The sequence below is a fragment of the Mauremys mutica genome, unplaced genomic scaffold (genome assembly GCF_020497125.1).
Source record: "Mauremys mutica isolate MM-2020 ecotype Southern unplaced genomic scaffold, ASM2049712v1 000503F_np12_obj, whole genome shotgun sequence".
Taxonomy (NCBI): domain Eukaryota; kingdom Metazoa; phylum Chordata; order Testudines; family Geoemydidae; genus Mauremys; species Mauremys mutica.
Genome location: NW_025422982.1, coordinates 203,456 through 231,187, shown reverse-complemented (window position 1 = coordinate 231,187; position 27,732 = coordinate 203,456). Strand labels below are relative to the sequence as shown.

At 63.6% G+C, this 27,732-nt stretch overlaps 1 protein-coding gene across 1 annotated transcript; it reads left to right on the top strand.

Moving 5' to 3' along the window:
• The first annotated feature begins 16,921 nt into the window (after positions 1 to 16,921).
• LOC123357304 (red-sensitive opsin) lies at positions 16,922 to 26,183 on the top strand. Its single transcript, XM_045000585.1, has 6 exons — positions 16,922 to 17,096; positions 18,671 to 18,967; positions 20,418 to 20,586; positions 22,219 to 22,384; positions 23,702 to 23,941; positions 25,537 to 26,183. The coding sequence occupies exons 1-6, from the start codon at positions 16,988 to 16,990 to the stop codon at positions 25,651 to 25,653; spliced, it is 1,098 nt and encodes a 365-aa protein (XP_044856520.1). The 5' UTR covers positions 16,922 to 16,987; the 3' UTR covers positions 25,654 to 26,183.
• Positions 26,184 to 27,732: the final 1,549 nt, after the last annotated feature.

The window sequence follows — 27,732 nt, the reverse complement described above, 5'->3', positions numbered from 1 at the left end:
CGGGGGGGGGGGGTGAGAGATCCCAGCATGCCCTGCTCGGGGGGGGGTGAGATACCCCAGCATGCCCTGCTCGGGGGGGCCCCGAGATACCCCAGCATGCCCTGCTCGGGGGGGTGAGATATCCCAGCATGCCCTGCTCGGGGGGGCCCCGAGATACCCCAGCATGCCCTGCTCGGGGGGGGGTGAGATACCCCAGCATGCCCTGCTCGGGGGGGGGGGGGTGAGATATCCCAGCATGCCCTGCTCGGGTGTGTGTGTGAGATACCCCAGCATGCCCTGCTCGGGGGGCCCCGAGATATCCCAGCATGCCCTGCTCGGGGGGGCCCCGAGATATCCCAGCATGCCCTGCTCGGGGGGGCCCCGAGATATCCCAGCATGCCCTGCTCGGGTGTGTGTGTGAGATATCCCAGCATGCCCTGCTCGGGGGGGCCCCGAGATATCCCAGCATGCCCTGCTTGGGGGGGCCCCGAGATACCCCAGCATGCCCTGCTTGGGGGGGCCCCGAGATACCCCAGCATGCCCTGCTCGGGGGGGCCCCGAGATACCCCAGCATGCCCTGCTTGGGGGGCCCCGAGATACCCCAGCATGCCCTGCTTGGGGGGGCCCCGAGATACCCCAGCATGCCCTGCTTGGGGGGGCCCCGAGATATCCCAGCATGCCCTGCTTGGGGGGGCCCCGAGATATCCCAGCATGCCCTGCTTGGGGGGGCCCCGAGATACCCCAGCATGCCCTGCTTGGGGGGGCCCCGAGATACCCCAGCATGCCCTGCTCGGGGGGGCCCCGAGATACCCCAGCATGCCCTGCTTGGGGGGGCCCCGAGATATCCCAGCATGCCCTGCTCGGGGGGGGTGAGATACCCCAGCATGCCCTGCTCGGGGGGGGTGAGATACCCCAGCATGCCCTGCTCGGGGGGGGGGGTGAGATATCCCAGCATGCCCTGCTCGGGGGGGGGAGTGTGAGATATCCCAGCATGCCCTGCTCAGTGGGCGGGTGGTGAGATATCCCAGCATGCCCTGCTCAGCAGGGGGGGGGGTGAGATATCCCAGCATGCCCTGCTCCGGGGCCCCTGGGACTTCCCAGCATGCTGTGCTCTGGGCCCCCCCCCAAAGATATCCCAGCATGCCCTGCGGGGGGGGCGAGATATCCCAGCATGCCCTGCGGGGGGGCGAGATATCCCAGCATGCCCTGGGGAACCACAGGCCTGCTGGGCTCGGCCAGGGCGGGGCTATAAGCCAGGTGGGGGTTGGGGGGGCTCTGGGCCACTCGCAGCCCCCCCCTCGCTAGCAGTGCCCCCACCCAGGCCCCCAACAGCCCTCGCCCCTGGCCCCCAACAGACAGGGCCCCCCTAAGATCACCACGGACCCGGCGGGGGCCACACGTGACTGTTGTATATTGTAAATATGAGCCTGGCTATTCCCCCCCCGCTCTAATTACCCCCATGACTGTAATTAATTCCCCCCCCCCGCGTCACTCAGGTAATAAACAGACACTGGAAATGCAGCTCCAGTTCCCAGCGTCCAGGCTCTTTATTAGCCGTGGGGGGCGTGGCCTGGGGCAGTCGCTTGGGGGCAGCGTGGGGGCCATGGGGGGGCCCTGCCCGGGGGGGCAGCAGCAACCCCACCACACAGGGCCTTGGGGGGCACCTTGCCAAGTGCTCTACTGTAGTGCCCCTGCCCCGGCTCCACGGTCCCCCTGGCCCCCATGGTCTCCCGGTCCCCCCAGGGCCCTGCCCCCCACGGGCCCCTGGTGTCCTGCCCCCCAGACCCCCATCCTCCCCAGTTCTCTTCCCCCCCATGGCCCCCTTTCTCCCCAGTTCTCTGCCCCCCACAGGCCCCTGGTGTCCTGCCCCCCCAGGCCCCCATTCTCCCCAGTGCCCTGCCCCCCACAGACCCCTGGTGCCCTGCCCCCCTGTGGTCTCCTGTCTCCTACCCCCATGGTCCCTCGTCCCCCCCAGTGCCCAGCGCCCCCAGTCCCCCCGGTGCCCTGCCCCCCTGCGACGTTGGGGGGCGCGCACCCGAGTTCTGCTAGTAGTGAACTTTTTTCAAGTGTCAATAGTTCAGAACTAGCGGAATTCCTGGTGAACGCCCCAGAGATGGGGGGCAAGGCACCAGCCCCCCAAATCCCCCATGCACCCCTCACGCAGCCCCCAGCACCCCAATCCACCCCACCCAGCCACAGCCACACACCTGAGACCCCCAATGCCTGCCCCAGCCTCCCCCTTCCCCGGGTACTTATCTGGCTCCTGCTGCACACGGCTCCAGCCCCCCGGCGCTGGGGGGGCTCCTGGCCTGCCCCCCCGACTCCTTCATGGGAAAGGGGAGAGAAGAGGGGAGACCCCGTTCAGTCACCCCCAGGACCCCTTGGCATGGCAAGGGGGGACACAGCCCCCCCATCTGCCAACCCTGGCCCCCCAAACACTGCCCTCCACCAGCACCCTGATCCCTCATCCCCCCAGAGCCCCCCGGAGCATCACATGTGTCTCTGGGACCCAGGACCCCCAACCCACAGACATGGGCACGAGCGTCCCAGGGCTGCCGCCCCCTGGGTGCGTGGCATGAGCGTCCCAGAGCCCCCACCCGTGGTGTGTGGCACGAGCGTCCCAGGGCCGCCACCCCCTGGGTGCGTGGCACGAGCGTCCCAGAGCCCCCACCCCCTGGGTGCGTGGCACGAGCGTCCCAGAGCCCCCACCCCCTGGGTGCGTGGCACGAGCGTCCCAGAGCCCCCACCCCCTGGGTGCGTGGCATGAGCGTCCCAGAGCCCCCACCCGTGGTGCGTGGCACGAGCGTCCCAGGGCCGCCACCCCCTGGGTGCGTGGCACGAGCGTCCCAGAGCCCCCACCCCCTGGGTGCGTGGCACGAGCGTCCCAGGGCCGCCGCCCCCTGGGTGCGTGGCACGAGCGTCCAGAACCCCCACCCCCAGGTGCGTGGCACGAGCGTCCCAGAGCCCCCACCCGCAGTGCGTGGCACAAGCGTCCTAGAGCCCCCACCCGCGGTGCGTGGCACAAGTGTCCCAGAGCCCCCACCCCCTGGGTGCGTGGCACGAGCGTCCCAGAGCCCCCACCCCCGGGTGCGTGGCACGAGCGTCCCAGAGCCCCCACCCCCGGGTGCGTGGCATGAGTGTCCCAGAGCCCCCAGCCCCTGGGTGCGTGGCACGAGCATCCCAGAGCCCCCACCCCCGGGTGCGTGGCACAAGCGTCCCAGAGCCCCCAGCCCCTGGGTGCGTGGCACGAGCGTCTCAGAGCCCCCACCCCCAGGTGCGTGGCACAAGCGTCCCAGAGCCCCCAGCCCCTGGGTGTGTGGCACGAGCGTCCCAGAGCCCCCAGCCCCTGGGTGCGTGGCACGAGCGTCCCAGAGCCCCCACCCCCTGGGTGCGTGGCACGAGCGTCCCAGAGCCCCCACCCCCTGGGTGCGTGGCACGAGCGTCCCACAGCCCCCACCCCCTGGGTGCGTGGCACGAGCGTCCCACAGCCCCCACCCCCTGGGTGCGTGGCACGAGCGTCCCAGAGCCCCCAGCCCCGGTGCATGGCACGACTATCCCAGCCCCCTGCCCGAGCCCCCTGGCTTCCCCGTGCCCAAGGACTCACGCGTGTGCGCTTGGGTCCCGCAGCTCCAGCCCTGGGGGGCACTGGGGTGCCGGTCCCAGCTCCGCTCAGTGCCCCAGCTCCGCTCCCTGCCCAGCGCGGCCCCTTTTCCGCACCCGGGAGATTAAACTTTCCAGTTTCCTTTAATCAGACTCCCCCGGAGCGACCCGAAAATCCTGGATTAGGGGGGCGGGGGGGTGTCACCTCCCATCAGCTCAGCGCCCAGAGCACCTGGGGGGATTAGTGCAGGAGGGAGGGGGAAGAGCTGGGGGGAGAGGCAGAACCCAGAGCCCCCCAAGCGAGGGAACCCCAGTTCTCGGTGTCCCCCATGGGGAGGTGGTGGGGGGCACTGGGCGGCGGAGGATGGGGCAGAGGGGCCCCACAATGCCCACCCCATGCCTGTGTTGGGGGTATATAGGGGTCCTGGCCTCGCTCCCTCCCCCTCTGGGGGGGTGCCCAGTGGTACCGGCCCCTCCTTAATCCTCCCTGATCCCTCCGTTAGCCCTAATTAGCAATTAAGGCTCCATTGGGGCTATTTATAGGGGACCGGGCTGGGGGCAGCTCCCCCCCACGTACCACACCCCTGGGGGTCTGAGTGGGGGGCGTGGGGGAGCTGGGCGATGTGGGGCGAGAGGGGTTAGCAGGGGGGTCCTAGCTCCTGCCTGGGATGTGCCCCCCACTCCCAGCGCCAGCCTCGAGCCGGCCCCCCCGCCCAGCTGAGTGCCCTAGTTGGCGCCAAGCCCTGACCTACAGCGGCCCCCGCGCCCGCCAAGGTGATATAACAGCCAGGCCCAGGCCTGACCCAATTCGCCCCTCAGCCCTGCCCCCTTCCCGCCCCCGAACCAGCCAGCCCTGCCCTGGGGCCAGATGGGAGCCGGCGCCCCCCAGAGGGGACAGGCCCCTGCCCCATTCCCCAGCCCCCGAACCAGCCAGCCCGTCCCTGCCCCCTTCCCCGCCCCCCGAACCAGCCAGCCCGTCCCTGCCCTATTCCCCGCCCCCGAACCAGCCAGCCCTGCCCTGTGGCCAGATGGGAGCCGGCGCCCGACCGAGGGGTCAGGCCCCTGCCCCCTTCCCCGCCCCCGAACCAGCCAGCCAGTCCCTGCCCCCTTCCCCGCCCCCCGAACCAGCCAGCCCGTCCCTGCCCCCTTCCCGCCCCCGAACCAGCCAGCCCGTCCCTGCCCCCTTCCCCGCCCCCCGAACCAGCCAGCCCGTCCCTGCCCCCTGCCCCGCCCCCCGAACCAGCCAGCCCGTCCTTACCCCATTCCCCGCCCCCCGAACCAGCCAGCCCGTCCCTGCCCCCTTCCCGCCCCCGAACCAGCCAGCCCGTCCCTGCCCCCTTCCCGCCCCCGAACCAGCCAGCCTTGCCCTGGGGCCAGATGGGAGCCAGCGCCCCCCAGAGGGGACAGGCCCCTGCCCCCTTCCCCAGCCCCCGAACCAGCCAGCCCGTCCCTGCCCCCTTCCCCGCCCCCCGAACCAGCCAGCCCGTCCCTGCCCCCTTCCCGCCCCCGAACCAGCCAGCCCTGCCCTGGGGCCAGATGGGAGCCAGCGCCCCACCGAGGGGACAGGCCCCTGCCCCCTTCCCCGCCCCCCGAACCAGCCAGCCCTGCCCTGGGGCCAGATGGGAGCCGGCGCCCCCCAGAGGGGACAGGCCCCTGCCCCCTTCCCCAGCCCCCGAACCAGCCAGCCAGTCCCTGCCCCATTCCCCGTCCCCCGAACCAGCCCGCCCGTCCCTGCCCCTTCCCCGCCCCCCGAACCAGCCAGCCCGTCCCTGCCCTATTCCCCGCCCCCGAACCCGCCAGCCCGGCCCTGCCCCCTTCCCGCCCCCGAACCAGCCAGCCAGTCCCTGCCCTGGGGCCAGATGGGAGCCGGTGCCCCCCAGAGGGGACAGGCCCCTGCCCCCTTCCCCAGCCCCCGAACCAGCCAGCCCGTCCCTACCCCATTCCCCGTCCCCCGAACCAGCCAGCCCTGCCCTGGGGCCAGATGGGAGCCAGCGCCCCCCAGAGGGGACAGGCCCCTGCCCCCTTCCCCAGCCCCCGAACCAGCCAGCCAGTCCCTGCCCCATTCCCCGCCCCTCTGAGCCAGCCAGTCCCTGCCCTGGGGCTGGATTGGGGTGCGGGGTGTTGCAAGGCGGATATAGGGTGTTAGCAAGGTGCATGTGTGTGCCAATCTGGGAGCAAGGGCACTGTTTGATGGTGCACAGGCAGCGGATGTGTTGGAGGCCAGGGGTTGGGTTTCTGTGAGGGGAGGTGTAGGTCTTCGGGGTAGTCAGAGGGGACTCAGTATTGTGTTGTGGGGTTCATGTGTGGGGGTGTACCGTTGCTGGGTGTGTACGTTGTGGTGTCTTGGGAGTGTGTGGGCGCGTTTTGGGGTGTATCCATTGTGTCTGTGTGTCTGGGGCTGTTGGCCTGTAGCTGTTGGGTTGTGTGTGTGAGGGGATGTAGGCGTGTCAGTGTGTAGGTGATGGGGTTGCACTGGGGGTCAGTGACAGCGTGCTGTGGGTGCAGGTGTCTGTCTGATGGGGTGCAGCTGTTGTGTCTGAGCGGGTGTTGGAGTGTAGCTGTTGGGATTGTATCAGGGTATGTGAAGATTTGTTGCAGGGTAGGTGTTGGCACTGGGTTGTGGTGTGTGTGGCAGGGTGTTGTTGTCAGGGTGACGGGGTTGTGTCAGTCTGTGTAGGTGTTGAGGTGATGGGGTGTAGATGTGTACATGCCATGAGGCATAGGTGTCAGGTCAGAATGTGATCGGGTGTAGCTGTCAGCGTGGAGATGCTGTCAACATGTCCATGATGTGGTGTGTTAGTGTGTGTAGCTGATGGGACATTGTCAGGGCATGACGGGGTGTATGAGGGTGTTGGTACATAAATGTCAACGTGTGTAGATGGGATGAGGTATAGCTGATGGTCTGTAGATGTCACTGTCGGGGTGTGTGACATGGTGTAGGTGATGTGTGTGGTGAGGGGTAAGGGACGGGGTGTGTGCATGTGGCAGGGTGTAGCTGACAGTGCGTGTAACATTGGGTAGCTCTTGGGGTGATGCTCTGGAGCTGCTCCCCACAAGCCAGGCAGGACTCTGGGGAGCCTCCTCTCCCTCGGAGCAGCCTGTCTGCAGGGCAAGAAGCTCCCACGGCTTCACCTCCTGGGTCTCTCCTTGGAGCATTCAGCCTCCTCTGCCCCTCCGTGCGCTTCCCACAGCGAGTCCGCCCGGCGGGGTCCTGGGGGGCCACAGGGTCCTGCCCCCCCACGGCGCAGTCAGACGTGACTCTCAGCCAGCCGGGGACACAGAGGTTTATTCGATGACAGGAACAGGGGCTAACACAGAGCTTGTAGGTACCGGCGAGCCGGACCCCTCGGCCGGGTCCATTCTGGGGGGGAGTGAGCCAGACCCCCCCGTCTGCCCTCACTCCTCGTCCCCAGCCAGCCCCCGACTGAACCCCCCGCCAGCCCCTCCTCCTCTGGGCTTTGTCTCTTTCCCAGGCCAGGAGGTCACCTGACCTCTTTGTTCTCCCCCACCTTCAGCTATTCCCTTGCAGGGGGAAGGGCCTCGGCCATTTGTTGCCAGGATACAGAGTGTCGGCCATTTATGCACACTGGAGACTTAAGAAATGCAGAGGGGAAACTGAGGCACCCACACAGTATTCAGAGGAAACATTAAGAATAGTCCCACTTTGTCACAGGTGCGTGTGATGGGATGGAGGAGTTGGGGTGCAGGACGGGGTACTGTTGGTGAAGGTGATATGGCACAAGTGAGGAGTGTCGCTGTTGGTCTGTGTGTACGAGAGGGTAGGTGACAGGGTGAGACAGTGCGGGTGAGACGGGGGGGTGCATGGTGCAGTGGAGGTGATATGGAGTGAGTGTGATGGCGTGTGGGTGATTGAGTGTCAGGGATATGGTATAAGTGAGAGGGTCCGGGTGATAGCTGCGTATGATGGGGCACAGTGGCAGGATGCAGTGCAGGTGACATGGTACAGGTGTTAGGGTGTTGGTGATATGTGTGTGCATGTGATGGGATGGAGTAATAGAGTGTAGCGATTGGGTGTGTGACAGGGTGTTGGTGACATGGTGTAGGAAATAGGGTGTGGCTGACTGTGTGAGAAGCTGTGTAGTTAACACAGTGTAGGTGACAAGGTGCGGGTGATGGTGTGTGTGTGACAGGGTGTAGTTGATTTTTTGTAGGTAATAGTGGGATGGTCGTGTTGTATAGGTGACGCTCTCTAGGCAATAAGGTGTGGGTGACAATGTGTGTGAGTGATGCAGTGTAAGTGACGGTGTGTGTGATGTACTGTAGGTGACAGTGTGGGTGTGTGACAGTGTAGGTGATGCAGTGTAGGTGACGGGGTGTAGTTAATCAGGTGTGGGTGATGCAGTGTAGGCAACAGACTGTGGGTGACAGTGTGGCTGTGTGACATGGTGCAGGTGATGGTTTATGTGTGAGTGACGAGGTGTGATGAGTTGCAGGTGATGGGGTGTCTGCGGGTGACGGAATGAGTGCAGGTGTTGAGTGTGATAGAGTGCAGGTGATGGGATGTGCGAGGGCAACAGGATGTGCTGAGATGCAGGTGACAGAGTGCGGGTGACGGGATGTGATAAGGTGCAGCAGGTGTGAGGGTGATGGGTATGACGAAGTGGGACTGGTCGCACTGGGGGCTGGGTACAGATCCTAAGTATCTAGCAGCAAAAGGCCATGCAGCCAAATGCCTGAAGCTCTGTCTCCTAGCAACGGATGGCCGGGCCCCTCCCTGCAAAGGTGCTGGCTAGAGGTGTTGGAGACAAAGGGGTCAGGTGACCTCCTAGCCTGGAAAAGAAGCTGAGGAGAGAGGAGGGGCCGGAGGGGGGGCTGGGCAGTTTGGAGTTGGCTGGAGAACAGAGGGGAGGCAGAGAGACCGGGCTCTGATCCCCGAGGGGGCTGGGAGGCCCCCCAAGATGGGGCTAACCGGGGGAATCCGGTTATCTGTGCCTGCAAGACCTGTCCTGGCCTGTGTTCCTGTCGTCTAAATAAACCTTCTGCTTCACTGGCTGGCTGAGAGTCCTGGTGAATCGGCAGGGAGCCCGGGGGTGCAGGGCCTGGCTCCCCCACACTCCGTGACAATGGGGTGTGGGTAGCAGGATGTGTGCGCAAGTGACAGGCTGAATGCGGGTGATGGGGTTTATGAGGGTGATAGGGTATGATAAGGTGTGGATTACAGGGCATGATGGGATGCGGGTGATGGGGTGAATGCAAATGACAGGATGCGATGGAGTACAGGTGTCACGGAGTGTGGGGGATTCAGGGTCCTGCACCCCCGGCCTCCTGCGATTCACCAGGACTCTCAGCCAGCCAGGAAAGCAGAAGGTTTATTTAGACGACAGGACACAGGCCAGGACAGGCCTTGCCGGCACAGATAACAGGATCCCCCCTGTTAGGTCCATCTTGGGGCCCCAGGAGCCCCACAGCCCCCATTGGGGATCAGAGCCCTGTCTGACCTTCCCTTCCTTCCCCAGCCAGCTCCAGTCTGCCCAACCCCCTCCGGCCCCTCCTCTCTGCTCAGCTTCTTTCCCGGGCCAGGAGGTCACCTGACCCCTTTGTCTCCAACACCTTCAGCCGGCACCTTTGCAGAGGAGGGGCCCAAGCCATCAGTTGCTAGGAGACAGAGTGTCAGGCATTCAGGTGCACTGGCCTTTTGCTTTGCTAGATACTTAAGAACTGCCTAGGGGACATTGAGGCACCAACACAGCATTCACAGACCCCAGTAAGAACAGTCCCACTTCGTCACACCAGGTGACAGGGTGTGTGAAGGTGATGTGATGGGGTGCGGGTGACAGCGTGTTTGTACGGTTTTGGGGTGAATGTGGGTGACAGGGTGTGTGCAGACCATGGGGTGTGACGAGGTGCGGGTGACAGGGTGAATGCGGGTGACGGAACATATGAGAGTGATGGGGATGTGATGAGATACAGCTGATGGGGTGTGTGAAGGTGACAGGATGTGATGAGGTGTGAGTAACAGGGTGTGTATACAGGTGCCGGGGAGAATGTGGGTGACAGAGTGTGTGCAGGTGATGGGATGAATGCAGGTGACAGGGTGTGTGAGGATGATGTGGTGTGATAGGATGTATGAGGGGGATGGGATGGGGTGACGGGGTGCGTGAGGGGGATGGGGTGTGATGTGTATGATGGGGGTGACAGGGTGTGTGAAGGTGACGGGATGTGTGTGCCAATGACAGGATGTGATGCGATGGGGTGACAGGGTGTGTGAGGAGGATGTGATGTGATCGGGTGACAGGGTGTGAGGATGATGGGGTGTGATGAGGTGCAGGTGACGGGGTGGATGAGGGTGATGGGATGTGATGGGGTGACAGGGTGTGTGAGAGTGATGGGGTGACAGGGTGTGTGAAGGTGACAGGATGTGTGTGCAGATGACGGGATGTGTGAGGGTGACGGGATGTGATGTGATGGGGTGACAGGGTGTGTGAGGATGATGGGGTGTGATGAGCTGTGGGGGACGGGGTGTGTGAGGGTGATGGGATGTGATGTGATGGGGTGACAGGTTGTGTGAGGGTGACGGGATGTGAGGATGATGGGGTGACAGGATGTGAGGATGAGATGAGGTGCGCGTGATGGGGTGGATGAGGGTGATGGGATGGGGTGACCTCGTGTGTGATGGCGACGGGTTGTGTGAGGGGGATGTGATGGGATGTGATGGGCTGACAGGGCGTGTGAAGGTGACGGGGTGTGTGAAGGCGACGGGATGTGTGAGGGGGATGTAATGGGTTGACAGGGCGTGTGAAGGTGACGGGGTGTGTGAGGGTGACGGGATGTGATGTTATGGGGTGACGGTGTGAGGATGATGGGGTGTGATGAGGTGCAGGTGACGGGGTGGATGAGGGTGATGGGATGTGATGGGGTGACAGGGTGTGTGAGGATGATGGGGTGACAGGGTGTGTGAAGGTGACAGGATGTGTGGGCAGGTGATGGTGTGTGAAGGTGACGGGATGTGATGTGATGGGGTGACAGGGTGTGTGAGGATGATGGGGTGACAGGGTGTGTGAAGGTGACGGGATGTGTGTGCAGATGACGGGATGCGTGAGGGTGACGGGATGTGATGTGATGGGGTGACAGGGTGTGTGAGGATGATGGGGTGACAGGGTGTGTGAAGGTGATGGGATGTGTGTGCAGATGACGGGATGCGTGAGGGTGACGGGATGTGATGTGATGGGGTGACGGTGTGTGAGGATGATGGGGTGACAGGGTGTGAAGGTGACGGGATGTGTGGCAGATGACGGGATGTGTGAGGGTGACGGGATGTGATGTGATGGGGTGACAGGGTGTGTGAGGATGATGGGGTGACAGGGTGTGGGAAGGTGACGGGATGTGTGTGCAGGTGATGGTGTGGGAAGGTGACGGGATGTGTGTGCAGATGACGGGATGCGTGAGGGTGACGGGATGTGATGTGATGGGGTGACAGGGTGTGAGGATGATGGGGTGACAGGATGTGTGGGCAGGTGATGGTGTGTGAAGGTGACGGGATGTGATGTGATGGGGTGACAGGGTGTGTGAGGATGATGGGGTGACAGGGTGTGTGAAGGTGACAGGATGTGTGTGCAGGTGATGGTGTGGGAAGGTGACGGGATGTGATGTGATGGGGTGACAGGGTGTGTGAGGATGATGGGGTGACAGGGTGTGTGAATGTGACAGGATGTGTGTGCAGGTGATGGTGTGGGAAGGTGACGGGATGTGATGTGATGGGGTGACAGGGTGTGTGAGGATGATGGGGTGACAGGGTGTGTGAAGGTGACAGGATGTGTGTGCAGGTGATGGTGTGGGAAGGTGACGGGATGTGATGTGATGGGGTGACAGGGTGTGTGAGGATGATGGGGTGACAGGGTGTGTGAAGGTGACAGGATGTGTGGGCAGGTGATGGTGTGTGAAGGTGACGGGATGTGATGTGATGGGGTGACAGGGTGTGTGAGGATGATGGGGTGACGGTGTGTGAAGGTGACAGGATGTGTGGGCAGGTGATGGTGTGTGAAGATGACGGGATGTGATGTGATGGGGTGACAGGGTGTGTGAGGATGATGGGGTGACAGGGTGTGTGAAGGTGACAGGATGTGTGTGCAGGTGATGGTGTGGGAAGGTGACAGGATGTGTGTGCAGATGACGGGATGCGTGAGGGTGACGGGATGTGATGTGATGGGGTGACAGGGTGTGTGAAGGTGACAGGATGTATGGGCAGGTGATGGTGTGTGAAGGTGACGGGATGTGATGTGATGGGGTGACAGGGTGTGTGAGGATGATGGGGTGACAGAGTGTGTGAAGGTGACAGGATGTGTGTGCAGGTGATGGTGTGGGAAGGTGACGGGATGTGTGTGCAGATGACGGGATGCGTGAGGGTGACGGGATGTGATGTGATGGGGTGACAGGGTGTGTGAGGATGATGGGGTGACAGAGTGTGTGAAGGTGACGGGATGTGTGTGCAGATGACGGGATGCGTGAGGGTGACAGGATGTGATGTGATGGGGTGACAGGGTGTGTGAGGATGATGGGGTGACAGGGTGTGGGAAGGTGACGGGATATGTGTGCAGATGACGGGATGCGTGAGGGTGACGGGATGTGATGTGATGGGGTGACAGGGTGTGTGAGGATGATGGGGTGACAGGGTGTGGGACGGTGACGGGATGTGTGTGCAGGTGATGTTGTGGGAACGTGACAGGATGTGTGTGCAGATGACGGGATGCATGAGGGTGACGGGATGTGATGTGATGGGGTGACAGGGTATGTGAGGATGATGGGATGACAGGGTGTGTGAAGGTGACAGGATGTGTGTGCAGGTGATGGTGTGGGAAGGTGATGGGATGTGATGTGATGGGGTGACAGGGTGTGTGAGGATGATGGGGTGACAGGGTGTGTGAAGGTGACAGGATGTGTGTGCAGGTGATGGTGTGGGAAGGTGATGGGATGTGATGTGATGGGGTGACAGGGTGTGTGAGGATGATGGGGTGACAGGGTGTGTGAAGGTGACAGGCTGTGTGTGCAGGTGATGGTGTGTGAAGGTGACGGGATGTGATGTGATGGGGTGACAGGGTGTGTGAGGATGATGGGGTGACAGGGTGTGTGAAGGTGACAGGATATGTGTGCAGGTGATGGTGTGGGAAGGTGACGGGATGCGTGAGGGTGATGGGATGTGATGTGATGGGGTGACAGGGTGTGTGAGGATGAAGGGGTGTGATGAGCTGTGGGGGACGGGGTGTGTGAGGGTGATGGGATGTGTGTGTGGAGATGACAGGGTGTGTGAGGGTGATGGGATGTGATGTGATGGGGTGACAGGTTGTGTGAGGGTGACGGGATGTGAGGATGATGGGGTGACAGGATGTGAGGATGAGATGAGGTGCGGGTGATGGGGTGGATGAGGGTGATGGGATGGGGTGACATAGTGTGTGAAGGCGACGGGATGTGTGAGGGGGATGTGATGGGATGTGATGGGCTGACAGGGCGTGTGAAGGTGACGGGGTGTGTGAAGGCGACGGGATGCGTGAGGGGGATGTGATGGGATGTGATGGGCTGACAGGGCGTGTGAAGGTGACGGGGTGTGTGAGGGTGACGGGATGTGATGTTATGGGGTGACAGGGTGTGAGGATGATGGGGTGTGATGAGGTGCAGGTGACGGGGTGGATGAGGGTGATGGGATGTGATGGGGTGACAGGGTGTGTGAAGGTGACGGGATGTGATGTGATGGGGTGACAGGGTGTGTGAGGATGATGGGGTGACAGGGTGTGTGAAGGTGACGGGATGTGTGTGCAGATGACGGGATGCGTAAGGGTGACAGGATGTGATGTGATGGGGTGACAGGGTGTGTGAGGATGATGGGGTGACAGGGTGTGTGAAGGTGACGGGATGTGTGTGCAGATGACGGGATGCGTGAGGGTGACGGGATGTGATGTGATGGGGTGACGGTGTGTGAGGATGATGGGGTGACAGGGTGTGTGAAGGTGACGGGATGTGTGTGCAGATGACGGGATGCGTGAGGGTGACGGGATGTGATGTGATGGGGTGACAGGGTGTGTGAGGATGATGGGGTGACAGGGTGTGGGAAGGTGACGGGATGTGTGTGCAGGTGATGGTGTGGGAAGGTGATGGGATGTGTGTGCAGATGACGGGATGCGTGAGGGTGACGGGATGTGATGTGATGGGGTGACAGGGTGTGTGAGGATGATGGGGTGACAGGATGTGTGTGCAGGTGATGGTGTGGGAAGGTGACGGGATGTGATGTGATGGGGTGACAGGGTGTTTGAGGATGATGGGGTGACAGGGTGTGTGAAGGTGACAGGATGTGTGTGCAGGTGATGGTGTGGGAAGGTGACGGGATGTGTGTGCAAATGACGGGATGCGTGAGGGTGATGGGATGTGATGTGATGGGGTGACAGGGTGTGTGAGGATGATGGGGTGACAGGGTGTGTGAAGGTGACAGGATGTGTGGGCAGGTGATGGTGTGTGAAGGTGACGGGATGTGATGTGATGGGGTGACAGGGTGTGTGAGGATGATGGGGTGACAGGGTGTGTGAAGGTGACGGGATGTGTGTGCAGATGACGGGATGCGTGAGGGTGACGGGATGTGATGTGATGGGGTGACAGGGTGTGTGAGGATGATGGGGTGACAGGGTGTGTGAAGGTGACGGGATGTGTGTGCAGGTGATGGTGTGTAAAAGTGACGGGATGTGCGTGCAGATGACGGGATGCGTGAGGGTGATGGGATGTGATGTGATGGGGTGACAGGGTGTGTGAGGATGATGGGGTGACAGGGTGTGTGAAGGTGACAGGATGTGTGGGCAGGTGATGGTGTGTGAAGGTGACGGGATGTGATGTGATGGGGTGACAGGGTGTGTGAGGATGATGGGGTGATGGTGTGTGAAGGTGACAGGATGTGTGGGCAGGTGATGGTGTGTGAAGGTGACGGGATGTGATGTGATGGGGTGACAGGGTGTGTGAGGATGATGGGGTGACAGGGTGTGTGAAGGTGACAGGATGTGTGTGCAGGTGATGGTGTGGGAAGGTGACGGGATGTGCGTGCAGATGACGGGATGCGTGAGGGTGACGGGATGTGATGTGATGGGGTGACAGGGTGTGTGAGGATGATGGGGTGACAGGGTGTGTGAAGGTGACAGGATGTGTGGGCAGGTGATGGTGTGTGAAGGTGACGGGATGTGATGTGATGGGGTGACAGGGTGTGTGAGGATGATGGGGTGACGGTGTGTGAAGGTGACAGGATGTGTGGGCAGGTGATGGTGTGTGAAGGTGACGGGATGTGATGTGATGGGGTGACAGGGTGTGTGAGGATGATGGGGTGACAGGGTGTGTGAAGGTGACAGGATGTGTGTGCAGGTGATGGTGTGGGAAGGTGACAGGATGTGTGTGCAGATGACGGGATGCGTGAGGGTGACGGGATGTGATGTGATGGGGTGACAGGGTGTATGAAGGTGACAGGATGTATGGGCAGGTGATGGTGTGTGAAGGTGACGGGATGTGATGTGATGGGGTGACAGGGTGTGTGAGGATGATGGGGTGACAGGGTGTGTGAAGGTGACAGGATGTGTGTGCAGGTGATGGTGTGGGAAGGTGACGGGATGTGTGTGCAGATGATGGGATGCGTGAGGGTGACGGGATGTGATGTGATGGGGTGACAGGGTGTGTGAGGATGATGGGGTGACAGGGTGTGTGAAGGTGACGGGATGTGTGTGCAGATGACAGGATGCGTGAGGGTGACAGGATGTGATGTGATGGGGTGACAGGGTGTGTGAGGATGATGGGGTGACAGGGTGTGTGAAGGTGACGGGATGTGTGTGCAGATGACGGGATGCGTGAGGGTGACGGGATGTGATGGGGTGACAGGGTGTGTGAGGATGATGGGGTGACAGAGTGTGGGAAGGTGACGGGATGTGTGTGCAGGTGATGGTGTGGGAAGGTGACGGGATGTGTGTGCAGATGACGGGATGCATGAGGGTGACGGGATGTGATGTGATGGGGTGACAGGGTATGTGAGGATGATGGGGTGACAGGGTGTGTGAAGGTGACAGGATGTGTGTGCAGGTGATGGTATGGTAATGTGATGGGATGTGATGTGATGGGGTGACAGGGTGTGTGAGGATGATGGGGTGACAGGGTGTGTGAAGGTGACAGGATGTGTGTGCAGGTGATGGTGTGGGAAGGTGATGGGATGGGATGTGATGTGATGGGGTGACAGGGTGTGTGAGGATGATGGGGTGACAGGGTGTGTGAAGGTGACAGGATGTGTGTGCAGGTGATGGTGTGGGAAGGTGACAGGATGTGTGTGCAGATGACGGGATGCGTGAGGGTGACGGGATGTGATGTGATGGGGTGACAGGGTGTATGAAGGTGACAGGATGTATGGGCAGGTGATGGTGTGTGAAGGTGACGGGATGTGATGTGATGGGGTGACAGAGTGTGTGAGGATGATGGGGTGACAGGGTGTGTGAAGGTGACAGGATGTGTGTGCAGCTGATGGTGTGGGAAGGTGATGGGATGGGATCTGATGTGATGGGGTGACAGGGTGTGTGAGGATGATGGGGTGACAGGGTGTGTGAAGGTGACAGGATGTGTGTGCAGGTGATGGTGTGTGAAGGTGACGGGATGTGATGTGATGGGGTGACAGGGTGTGTGAGGATGATGGGGTGACAGGGTGTGTGAAGGTGACAGGATGTGTGTGCAGGTGACGGGATGCGTGAGGGTGACGGGATGTGATGTGATGGGGTGACAGGGTGTGTGAGGATGATGGGGTGACAGGGTGTGTGAAGGTGACAGGATGTGTGTGCAGGTGACGGGATGCGTGAGGGTGATGGGATGTGATGTGATGGGGTGACAGGGTGTGTGAGGATGTGGGGGTGTGATGAGGTGCCGGGGACAGGGAGCATCGAGAAGCTGCTCTCCCCACCTCCCTCGCCTGTCGACAAACAGTCGCTCCGGCTGTGCAGGGAATGGGCTGGCAGGTGTCTCTGGCCTAGTTAGGAAAATGGGCCATTAGGAAATTGCAGGGCTGGGCCGTGCTGAGAGGGGATTAGCTCTGGGCTCCCTGTAATCAGCCCCCCTGATCTCTCACCTGAAGTGTCCGGCAAAGTCACCGCGCGTGACGCATGGCGCCTGGGAGCTGCCGTGCGAGGGGCTGGGGGGGCTAACCCTGGAGCCCAATTAACGGATCAAGAGCTTTGGGGGATCTGGCTCCGGGCTGGGGTGTAATCCGCCCCGGGGGGGTGGCTATAAAGCGGGCGCTGCCCGGGAAGCGGGCGCAGAGCGGGCGCCTGGGAGAGGGGAACGCCAGAGCGACAGGCGACGGCAGGCGGCGACGAGGGCGAGACCGAGGTGGGCAGGGCGGGGAAGGGGGGGCACAGCGGGGCTCGGCCGGGGGCTGCAGCGGGACGGGGGCACCATGACACAGGCCTGGGACGGGGCCGTTTTTGCCGCCCGGCGGCGCAACGATGACGACGATACAACCCGGGACAGCATCTTCGTCTACACCAACAGCAACAACACGCGGGGTGAGCACAGGGGGGCTGGGTACCACGGGGGAGAGGAGTTGGGGTGCGGGGGGCTGGGGGGCTGGGGGATTGGGGGAGTGGAGTTGAGGTGCGGGGGGCTGGGTACCACAGGGGGCAGAGTTGGGTGCCGGGGGCTGGGTACCGCAGGGAGCAGAGTTGGGGTGTGGGGAGTTGGGGGGAGAGGAGTTGGGGTGCCGGGGGCTGGGTACCGCGGGGGAGCAGAGTTGGGGTGCAGGGAGTTGGGGGAGGAGTTGGGGTGTAGGGGCGACAGGTGCTGGGGGCTGGGTACCGCGGGGAGCAGAGTTGGGGTGCAGGGGGTTGGGGGAGGAGTTGGGGTGCGGGGGGTTGGGGGGAGCGGAGTTGGGGTGCGGGGGGCTGGGTACCGCGGGGAGCAGAGTTGGGGTGCGGGGGGCTGGGGGAGGAGTTGGGGTGCGGGGGGCTGGGTACCGCGGGGAGCGGAGTTGGGGTGCGGGGGGCTGGGTACCGCGGGGAGCAGAGTTGGGGTGCGGGGGGTTGGTGGGAGGAGTTGGGGTGCGGGGGCTGGGTACCGCGGGGTGCGGAGTTGGGGTGCAGGGGGTTGGGGGGAGAGGAGTTGGGGTGCGGGGGGCTGGGGGAGGAGTTGGGGGGCTGGGGGCTGGGTACCGCGGGGAGCGGAGTTGGGGTGCGGGGGGCTGGGTACCGCGGGGTGCGGAGTTGGGGTGCAGGGGGTTGGGGGGAGAGGAGTTGGGGTGCGGGGGGCTGGGGGAGGAGATGGGGGGCTGGGGGCTGGGTACCGCGGGGAGCGGAGTTGGGGTGAGGGGGGCTGGGTACCGCGGGGAGCAGAGTTGGGGTGCGGGGGGTAGGGGGGAGCGGAGGTGGGGTGCGGGGGGCTGGGTACCGTGGGGAGCGGAGTTGGGGTGCGGGGGGTTGGGGGGTGAGGAATTGGGGTGCGGGGGGCTGGGGGAGGAGTTGGGGTGCGGGGGGCTGGGTACCGCGGGGAGCGGAGTTGGGGTGCGGGAGGTTGGGGGGAGAGGAGTTGGGGTGCGGGGGGCTGGGTACCGCGGGGAGCAGAGTTGGGGTGCGGGGGGTTGGGGGGAGCGGAGTTGGGGTGCGGGGGGCTGGGTACCGCGGGGAGCCGACTGCGGGAGCGGGGGGCTGGGTACCGCGGGGAGCAGAGTTGCGGTGCGGGGGGTTGGGGGGAGCGGAGTTGGGGTGCGGGTGGCTGGGTACCGCGGGGAGCAGAGTTGGGGTGCGGGGGGCTGGGTACCGCGGGGAGCGGAGTTGGGGTGCGGGGGGCTGGGTACCGCGGGGAGCAGAGTTGGGGTGCGGGGGATGGGGGGAGCAGAGTTGGGGTGCGGGGGGCTGGGTACCGCGGGGAGCAGAGTTGGGGTGCGGGGGATGGGGGGAGCAGAGTTGGGGTGCGGGGGGCTGGGTACCGCGGGGAGCAGAGTTGCGGTGCGGGGGGTTGGGGGGAGCGGAGTTGGGTTGCGGGGGGCTGGGTTCCGCGGGGAGCGGAGTTGGGGTGCCGGGGGCGTGGGAGACGAGTTGGGGGCTGGGGCGCAGCGGGGTCCCCCTCACCCCTCCCCCCGCGGCAGGCCCCTTCGAAGGCCCCAATTACCACATCGCGCCGCGCTGGGTCTACAACCTGGTGTCGCTCTGGATGGTCTTCGTGGTCTTCGCCTCCGTCTTCACCAACGGGCTGGTGCTGGTGGCCACCTGGAAGTTCAAGAAGCTGCGGCACCCGCTGAACTGGATCCTGGTGAACCTGGCGATCGCCGACCTGGGCGAGACCGTCATCGCCAGCACCATCAGCGTCATCAACCAGATCTTCGGCTACTTCATCCTGGGCCACCCGCTCTGCGTGCTCGAGGGCTACACCGTGTCCGTCTGCGGTGAGCCCCGCCCGGCTGGGGGACCACGGCCCCGCCCCAGGGAGCCACGGCCCCGCCCGGCTGGGGGACCACGGCCCCGCCCCAGGGAGCCACGGCCCCGCCCCAGGGAGCCACGGCCCCGCCTGCCCACTGGGCGCCACGGCCCCGCCCGGGGGACAAGAGCCCTGCCCCAGGGAGCCACGGCCCCGCCCCACCCACTGGGAGCCACGGCCCCGCCCGAGGGACAAGAGCCCTGCCCCAGGGAGCCACGGCCCCGCCCACCCACTGGGAGCCACGGCCCCGCCCCAGGGAGCCACGGCCCCGCCCGCCCACTGGGCGCCACGGCCCCGCCCGGGGGACAAGAGCCCTGCCCCAGGGAGCCACGGCCCCGCCCCAGGGAGCCACGGCCCCGCCGCAAGGAGTCACGGCCCCGCCCGCCCACTGGGCGCCACGGCCCCGCCCGAGGGACAAGAGCCCTGCCCCAGCGAGCCACGGCCCCACCCTCCTACTGGAAGCCATGGCCCCGTGCCAGGGAGCCACGGCCCTGCCCACCCAGCGGGAGCCACTGCCCCGCCGCAAGGAGTCACGGCCCCGCCCGCCCATTGGGAGCCCAGGGGACAACAGCCCTGCGCAAGGGAGCCACAGCCCCGCCCACCCACCCACCGGGAGCCAAGGCCCTGCCTGCCTGCCTGGAGGACCACAGCCCCACCCACCTGCCAGGAGCCACGGCCCCGCCCCAGAGAGCCATGGCCCTGCCCACCCACCCACCCACCAGGAGCCACCGCCCCGCCCCCAGGGACCCTCGGCCCCGCCCTGCCCTGCCCACAGGAGCCACCGGCAGGGAGCCAGGGCCCCGCCCTGCCCTGCCCGCAGGAGCCGCCCCCAGGGACCCTCGGCCCCGCCCTGCCCTGCCCACAGGAGCCACCGGCAGGGAGCCAGGGCCCCGCCCTGCCCTGCCCGCAGGAGCCGCCCCCAGGGACCCTCGGCCCCACCCAGCCCAGCCCACAGGAGCCACCGGCAGGGAGCCAGGGCCCCGCCCTGCCCTGCCCGCAGGAGCCGCCCCCAGGGACCCTCGGCCCCGCCCTGCCCTGCCCACAGGAGCCACCGGCAGGGAGCCAGGGCCCCGCCTGCCCGCAGGGAGCCATAGTCCCACCCCGCCTGGTGGAACTGCCCACAGAGAGCCCAGCCCCACCCATCCACAGAGAGCCATGGCTCTGCTCATCCATGGGTGCCACAGCCCCACCCGTGCCTGGAGAACCACGGCCCCGCCCATGGAGGCTGGAGGGGGGAATATTGAACCACCCTGATGAATTCAAGCCCTGACTCCACCCAGAGCCCAGAGCCCACTGCCCCTGTCCTCCGGCCGCCCTCACCGGCCATGGCTCCAGAGACACGACTCCTCCCTTTGGCCCCCGGGCCCCCGTGGAGGGCCCAGGCCCAGGCCCCCCAGTGACTCCAGTGCCCCCTGCAGGTATCACGGCCCTGTGGTCGCTGGCTATCATCTCCTGGGAGCGCTGGTTCGTGGTCTGCAAACCCTTTGGCAACATCAAGTTTGACGGGAAGCTGGCCATGGGCGGCATCATCTTCTCCTGGGTCTGGTCCGCCGCCTGGACTGCACCCCCCATCTTCGGCTGGAGCAGGTGGGCGCGGGCAGAATCGCAGCCGCGGGGGTGGTTGAGGGGCAAAAAAAGGGGGGAGAGGGAGGGAGTTATGGGAATAGATAGATAGAGAGATAGAGGGGGTGGGTGGGGTAGATAGATAGATAGAGAGATAGAGGGGGTGGGTGGATAGATAGAGGGGGCGGGTGGGGGTCGATAGATAGATAGATAGATAGAGGGGGTGGATGGGGGTAGATAGATAGAGGGGGTGGATGGATAGATAGATAGAGGGGGCGGGTGGGGTAGATAGATAGATAGAGAGATAGAGGGGGTGGATGGGGGTAGATAGATAGAGGGGGTGGATGGATAGATAGATAGAGGGGGCGGGTGGGGTAGATAGATAGATAGATAGATAGAGGGGGTGGATGGGGGTAGATAGATAGAGGGGGTGGGTGGATAGATAGAGGGGGTGGATGGGGGTAGATAGATAGAGGGGGTGGATGGATAGATAGATAGAGGGAGCGGGTGGGGTAGATAGATAGATAGATAGAGGGGGTGGATGGGGGTAGATAGATAGAGGGGGTGGATGGATAGATAGATAGAGGGGGCGGGTGGGGTAGATAGATAGATAGATAGAGGGGGTGGATGGGGGTAGATAGATAGAGGGGGTGGATGGATAGATAGATAGAGGGGGCGGGTGGGGTAGATAGATAGATAGATAGAGGGGGTGGATGGGGGTAGATAGATAGAGGGGGTGGATGGATAGATAGATAGAGGGGGCGGGTGGGGTAGATAGATAGATAGATAGATAGAGGGGGTGGATGGGGGTAGATAGATAGAGGGGGTGGATGGATAGATAGATAGAGGGGGCGGGTGGGGGTGGATAGATAGAGGGGGTGGATGGATAGATAGATAGAGGGGGCGGGTGGGGTAGATAGATAGATAGATAGATAGAGGGGGTGGATGGGGGTAGATAGATAGAGGGGGTGGATGGATAGATAGATAGAGGGGGCGGGTGGGGGTGGATGGATAGAGGGGCTGGATGGGGGTAGATAGATGGATGGGAGGAGGGAGGGGTGTCTAGGTAGGGAGGGGGTGAACGGAGGGGGACGGGGGGATGGGTGCGAGGGGGGAAGGAAGGAGACTGAGTGGAGGGAGGGAGCGTGGAGGGCAGGGGCGGCTCTAGACCCCAGCGCGCCAAGCAGGCGCGTGGGGCGGCCCTTTCCCGGGGGGGCGGCATTTGGCTCCGGTGGACCTGCCGCAGGCATGACTGCGGCGGGTCCCCTCTTCCCGCGGCTCCGGTTGAGCTCCCACAGGCATGCCTGCGGCAGGTCCACCGGAGCCGCGGGACCACGGCACCCGCCACAGTCATGCCTGCGGCAGGTCCGCTTGTCCCGGGCTCCGGTCGACCTGCCGCAGGAGCTCAACCGGAGCCGCGGGACCGGGGAAGGGCGGCGCGGCGCACCGCGCTGCTTGGGGCAGCCTGATTTCTAGAGCCGCCCCTGGTGGAGGGTCTATAGGGAGGAGTTGTGGGGGGGCGGTGTCTCCGAATTGGGGCTGGGGGGGCTGGGGGGGAGGGGTGTGGGTGTCTAGGTAGGGGGAAGAGTGACTGTAAGTTGGGTTGGGGGGAGGGAACCTGTGCCCCCTCCCCTGACTGCCCCCACCCCTCTCCAGGTACTGGCCCCATGGCTTGAAGACCTCCTGTGGCCCAGATGTGTTCAGTGGCAGCTCAGACCCCGGGGTCCAGTCCTACATGATTGTACTGATGATCACCTGCTGCTTCATCCCACTCAGTGTCATCATCCTCTGCTACCTGCAAGTGTGGATGGCCATCCGCACGGTGAGCCCCCCAGACCCTCCACAGGGGACCCCAACCTCGGCCAAGGGCCTTTCCACGGGCCTAGGAGCCCAGCGTGCCCCTGCTTGGCCAAGAGCCTCCCGTGGCTTCCCTGGGCTGACGTGCCCCAGACAACCCAGCTTGTCAACAGCTCATAGACTCAGAGAATCTCAGGGTTGGGAGGGACCTCAGGAGGTATCTAGGCCACCCCCTGCTCAAAGCAGGACCCACCCCCAACTAATCATCCCAGCCAGGGCTTTGTCAAGCCTGACCTTAAACACCTCTAAGGAAGGAGATTCCACCCCCTCCCATCCCAGTGCTTCACCACCCTCCTAGTGAAATAGTGTTTCCTAATATCCAACCTAGACCTCCCCCTCTGCAACTTGAGCCCATTGCTCCTTGTTCTGTCCTCTGCCACCACTGAGACCAGCCGAGCTCCTTCCTCTCTGGAACCCCCTTTCAGGTAGTTGAAAGCAGCTATCAAATCCCCCCTCATTCTTCCCTTCTGCAGACTAAACAATCCCAGTTCCCTCAGCCTCTCCTCGTAAGTCATGTGCTCCAGCCCCCTGATCATTTTCGTTGCCCTCCGCTGGACTCTCTCCAATTTATCCACATCCTTCTTGTAGTGTGGGGCCCAAAACTGGACACAGTCTCCAGATGAGGCCTCACCAATGCCGAATAGAGGGGAATGATCACGTCCCTCGATCTGCTGGCAATGCCCCTACTTATACAGCCCAAAATGCCGTTAGCCTTCTTGGCAACAAGGGCCACTGCTGACTCCTATCCAGCTTCTCGTCCACCGTAACCCCTAGGTCCTTTTCTGCAGAACTGCTGCCGAGCCAGTTGGTCCCCAGCCTGTAACAGTGCATGGGATTCTTCCGTCCTAAGTGCAGGACTCTGCACTTGTCCTTGTTGAACCTCATCAGGTTTTTTTAGGTCCAATCCTGTAATTTGTCCAGGTCCATCTGGACCCTATCCCCACCCTCCGGCGTATCTACCTCTCCCCTCAGCTTGGTGTCAGTTTAGAGCATTCCACTCACCTAGCCAACCTACCTCAGCCCATGAGGCCCAGTACCGGGCCCAGCTTCCCGTGCTTGGTGGTTGGCTGGCCAAGAACCTTCTCATGAGCCTCGTTGACCTACCCAGCCCCAGGGGTCGGTGGGGAGTTTAACTTGCCCATGTTTGGTGGCTGACGGGCCAAGAGCCTGCCCACTGGTCTGGCTGAGCGACTGCAGCCCGAAGAAGCCCAGCTTGCCATGGTTGGTTGGCAGCTGGCAACCCCCAGGCCATGCTCCAAGCCTGCCCTCCTCTGCCCCGCAGGTGGCAGCCCAGCAGAAGGAATCAGAGTCCACCCAAAAGGCGGAGAAGGAAGTGTCACGCATGGTAGTGGTCATGATCATTGCCTACATCTTCTGCTGGGGCCCCTACACCTTCTTCGCCTGCTTCGCTGCCGCCAACCCCGGCTACGCCTTCCACCCGCTGGCCGCTGCTCTGCCTGCCTACTTCGCCAAGAGCGCCACCATCTACAACCCCATTATCTACGTCTTCATGAACAGGCAGGTGAGTCGCTCACAGCCCATGGCATTCTGGGAAACGGACAGGGCTCCAGTCCCACCACCTGGGCTCTCAGGTCCATAGACAGAGGGGAGGTATGAAGGGGTTGGATGGACGGGTTGGATGGACGGATTGGTAGGTGAGTGGATGGATGGAGGGATGGGTGTATATGGGGAGCAGTGTGTAGGGGCTGGAGGGATGGATGGGTGGATAGATGGAGGGATGGACGGATTGGTAGGTGAGTGGATGGAGGGATGAAGGGAGGGATACTAGAGGGTGAGTGGGTGCATGACAGGGTAGAAGACAGATGGATGGATGAAAGGTTGGTAGATGGATGAAGGGGCGGTAGGTGGATGGGTGGACAGACAGACGGATGAAAGTGCAGGTGGGTGGATGGAGAAATGGGTAGTGGGTGTTTGGATGGATGGAGGGATAGTGGGTAGACGAATGGATGGATGGAGGGATAGTAGACAGGTAGGTGGATGGATGGATGGGTGGATGAATGGAGGGAGAGAGGGAGGGATAGGGGGTAGACGAATGGATGGATGGAGGGTTGACAGACGGATGGAGTAGTAGATGTATGGGTGGACGGACAGACGGGTGAAGGTGCAGATGGGTGGATGGAGGGATAGTGCGTAGATGAAGGGATGGATGGAGCGATGGAGGGATAGTGGGTAGACGAATGGATGGATGGAGGGTTGATAGACGGATGGAGTAGTAGATGTACGGGTGGACGGACAGACGGGTGAAGGTGCAGGTGGGTGGGTGGAGCGATGGAGGGATAGTGCGTAGATGAAGGGATGGAGGGAGCGATGGAGGGATAGTGCGTAGATGAAGGGATGGAGGGAGGGATAGTGTGTAGATGAAGGGAGGGAGGGAGGGAGGGAGGGATAGTGCGTAGATGGAGGGAGGGAGGGAGGGATGGGGGTAGATGGATGGATGGATGGAGGGTTGACAGACGGATGGAGTAGTAGATGTACGGGTGGACGGACAGACGGGTGAAGGTGCAGGTGGGTGGGTGGAGCGATGGAGGGATAGTGCGTAGATGGAGGGAGGGAGGGAGGGAGGGAGGGATGGGGGTAGATGGATGGATGGATGGAGGGTTGACAGACGGATGGAGTAGTAGATGTACGGGTGGACAGACAGACGGGTGACGGTGCAGGTGGGTGGGTGGAGCGATGGAGGGATAGTGCGTAGATGAAGGGATGGATGGAGGGAGGGAGGGATGGGGGTAGATGGATGGATGGATGGAGGGTTGACAGACGGATGGAGTAGTAGATGTACGGGTGGACGGACAGACGGGTGAAGGTGCAGGTGGGTGGGTGGAGCGATGGAGGGATAGTGCGTAGATGAAGGGATGGAGGGAGGGAGGGAGGGATGGGGGTAGATGGATGGATGGATGGAGGGTTGACAGACGGATGGAGTAGTAGATGTACGGGTGGACGGACAGACGGGTGACGGTGCAGGTGGGTGGGTGGAGCGATGGAGGGGGAAGTAGATGGGGAGCCTGGTTACGAGGGGAACAGCTGCCTGCCTGGCCCTCTGGGGGACCCCGCAGCGCCGTGCCCTGCCCCCTCTGACCCCGCCTCTCTCCCCCCCAGTTCCGTAACTGCATAATGCAGCTGTTTGGGAAGAAGGTGGATGACGGCTCGGAGCTCTCCTCCACCTCCCGCACTGAGGTCTCCTCTGTCTCCAACTCCTCTGTGTCGCCGGCATAGGAGGGACCCCCATGGGCCGACAGACAGATGGACGGACGGATGGGACTCTCCCCCACTCCCTGCCTGCCCCCCATGCAGTATGGATCCCTCTTTTCTCCCCACTTGGCCACGCCTTCTCCGGAGACTGGCGCCACCCCCCCCCCCCCCAGGGAACAAGGCCCCTTTCCGTCCAGCAGGGGCCCGGAGAGTTTAGCTTTTGTAAAGCAACAGCCCATCCCCCCCAAGAGCTGCCTGGGCTCCGCCCCATCACGATTCTCTGTCGCTCCCCCCTCGAGCACAAGTCATTGCTCTCCTGGGTCCAGCCCGGAGGTGGCTGCACCCCCGTGGGGCTGGCTGGCTGGGTGGGGACAGGCCGCATGGCAGCAGGGCCAGGCATGTGGGGTGATGCTGCTCTGCCCCAGAGGTGGCTGCACCTGAGCAGAGCGATGGAGAATCTGCCCCTCTCACGTCCCACCCCCAGGCTGGCCGTGCCCCGGCCCTGGCCAGCCCCCCTGTAAATAGTGTTTGATAAGGAGCCTTGCTAGGACCACAGGGACAGAGAGACAGGACAAATGCCCAGCCAGGCGCCAGCCCCTCGGTGCCCCGGGGCTAGCGCCACGGCCGGCCTGTACCGTAGCCAATAAAGGTTTGTAACTTCTGTACCCAGCTCTCCAGCTTTCTCCTCGGAGCCCCCAGGGGTGCCCCGGGGGGCCAGAAATCGGGGGGATCTGTCTGTAGTAGCGGGAGCAGCTGGGATTCTGGGGGTGGATGGAGGGAGGGGTAGACGGTAGATGAATGGAGGGTCCGTGAGGCGGGGGGGGTACCCCGTTCACAACAGATGGGGAGCTAAGATTGCCACGGCCACGGCCAACGGCACCTGCCCCCGCACCGTCCCACGATGCACCCTGCCACGGCTAACGCCCACTGACCCACACCATCCCACAATGCACCCTGCCACGGCTAACGCCCACTGACCCGCACCGTCCCACGATGCACCCTGCCACAGCTAACGCCCACTGACCCGCACCGTCCCACAATGCGCCCTGCCACGGCTAACGCCCACTGACCCGCACCGTCCCACGATGCGCCCTGCCACGGCTAACGCCCACTGACCCGCACCGTCCCACGATGCGCCCTGCCACGGCTAACGCCCACTGACCCGCACCGTCCCACGATGCGCCCTGCCACGGCTAACGCCCACTGACCCGCACCGTCCCACGATGCGCCCTGCCACGGCTATCGCCCACTGACCCGCACCGTCCCACGATGCGCCCTGCCACGGCTAACGCCCACTGACCCGCACCGTCCCACGATGCGCCCTGCCACGGCTAACGCCCACTGACCCGCACCGTCCCACAATGCGCCCTGCCACGGCTAACGCCCACTCCCCCGCACCGTCCCACGATGCGCCCTGCCACGGCTAACGCCCACTAACCCGCACCGTCCCACGATGCACCCTGCCACGGCTAACGCCCACTCCCCCGCACCGTCCCACAATGCACCCTGCCACGGCTAACGCCCACTCCCCCGCACCGTCCCACGATGCGCCCTGCCACGGCTAACGCCCACTGACCCGCACCGTCCCACGATGCACCCTGCCACGGCTAACGCCCACTCCCCCGCACCGTCCCACAATGCGGCCTGCCACGGCTAACACCCACTGACCCGCACTGTCCCACAATGCACCCTGCCACGGCTAACGCCCACTCCCCCGCACCGTCCCACAATGCACCCTGCCACGGCTAACACCCACTGACCCGCACTGTCCCACAATGCACCCTGCCACGGCTAACGCCCACTCCCCCGCACCGTCCCACGATGCGCCCTGCCACGGCTAACGCCCACTGACCCGCACCGTCCCACGATGCACCCTGCCACGGCTAACGCCCACTCCCCCGCACCGTCCCACGATGCGCCCTGCCACGGCTAACGCCCACTCCCCCGCACCGTCCCACGATGCGCCCTGCCACGGCTAACGCCCACTAACCCGCACCGTCCCACAATGCACCCTGCCACGGCTAACGCCCACTCCCCCGCACCGTCCCACGATGCACCCTGCCACGGCTAACGCCCACTCCCCCGCACCGTCCCACAATGCGC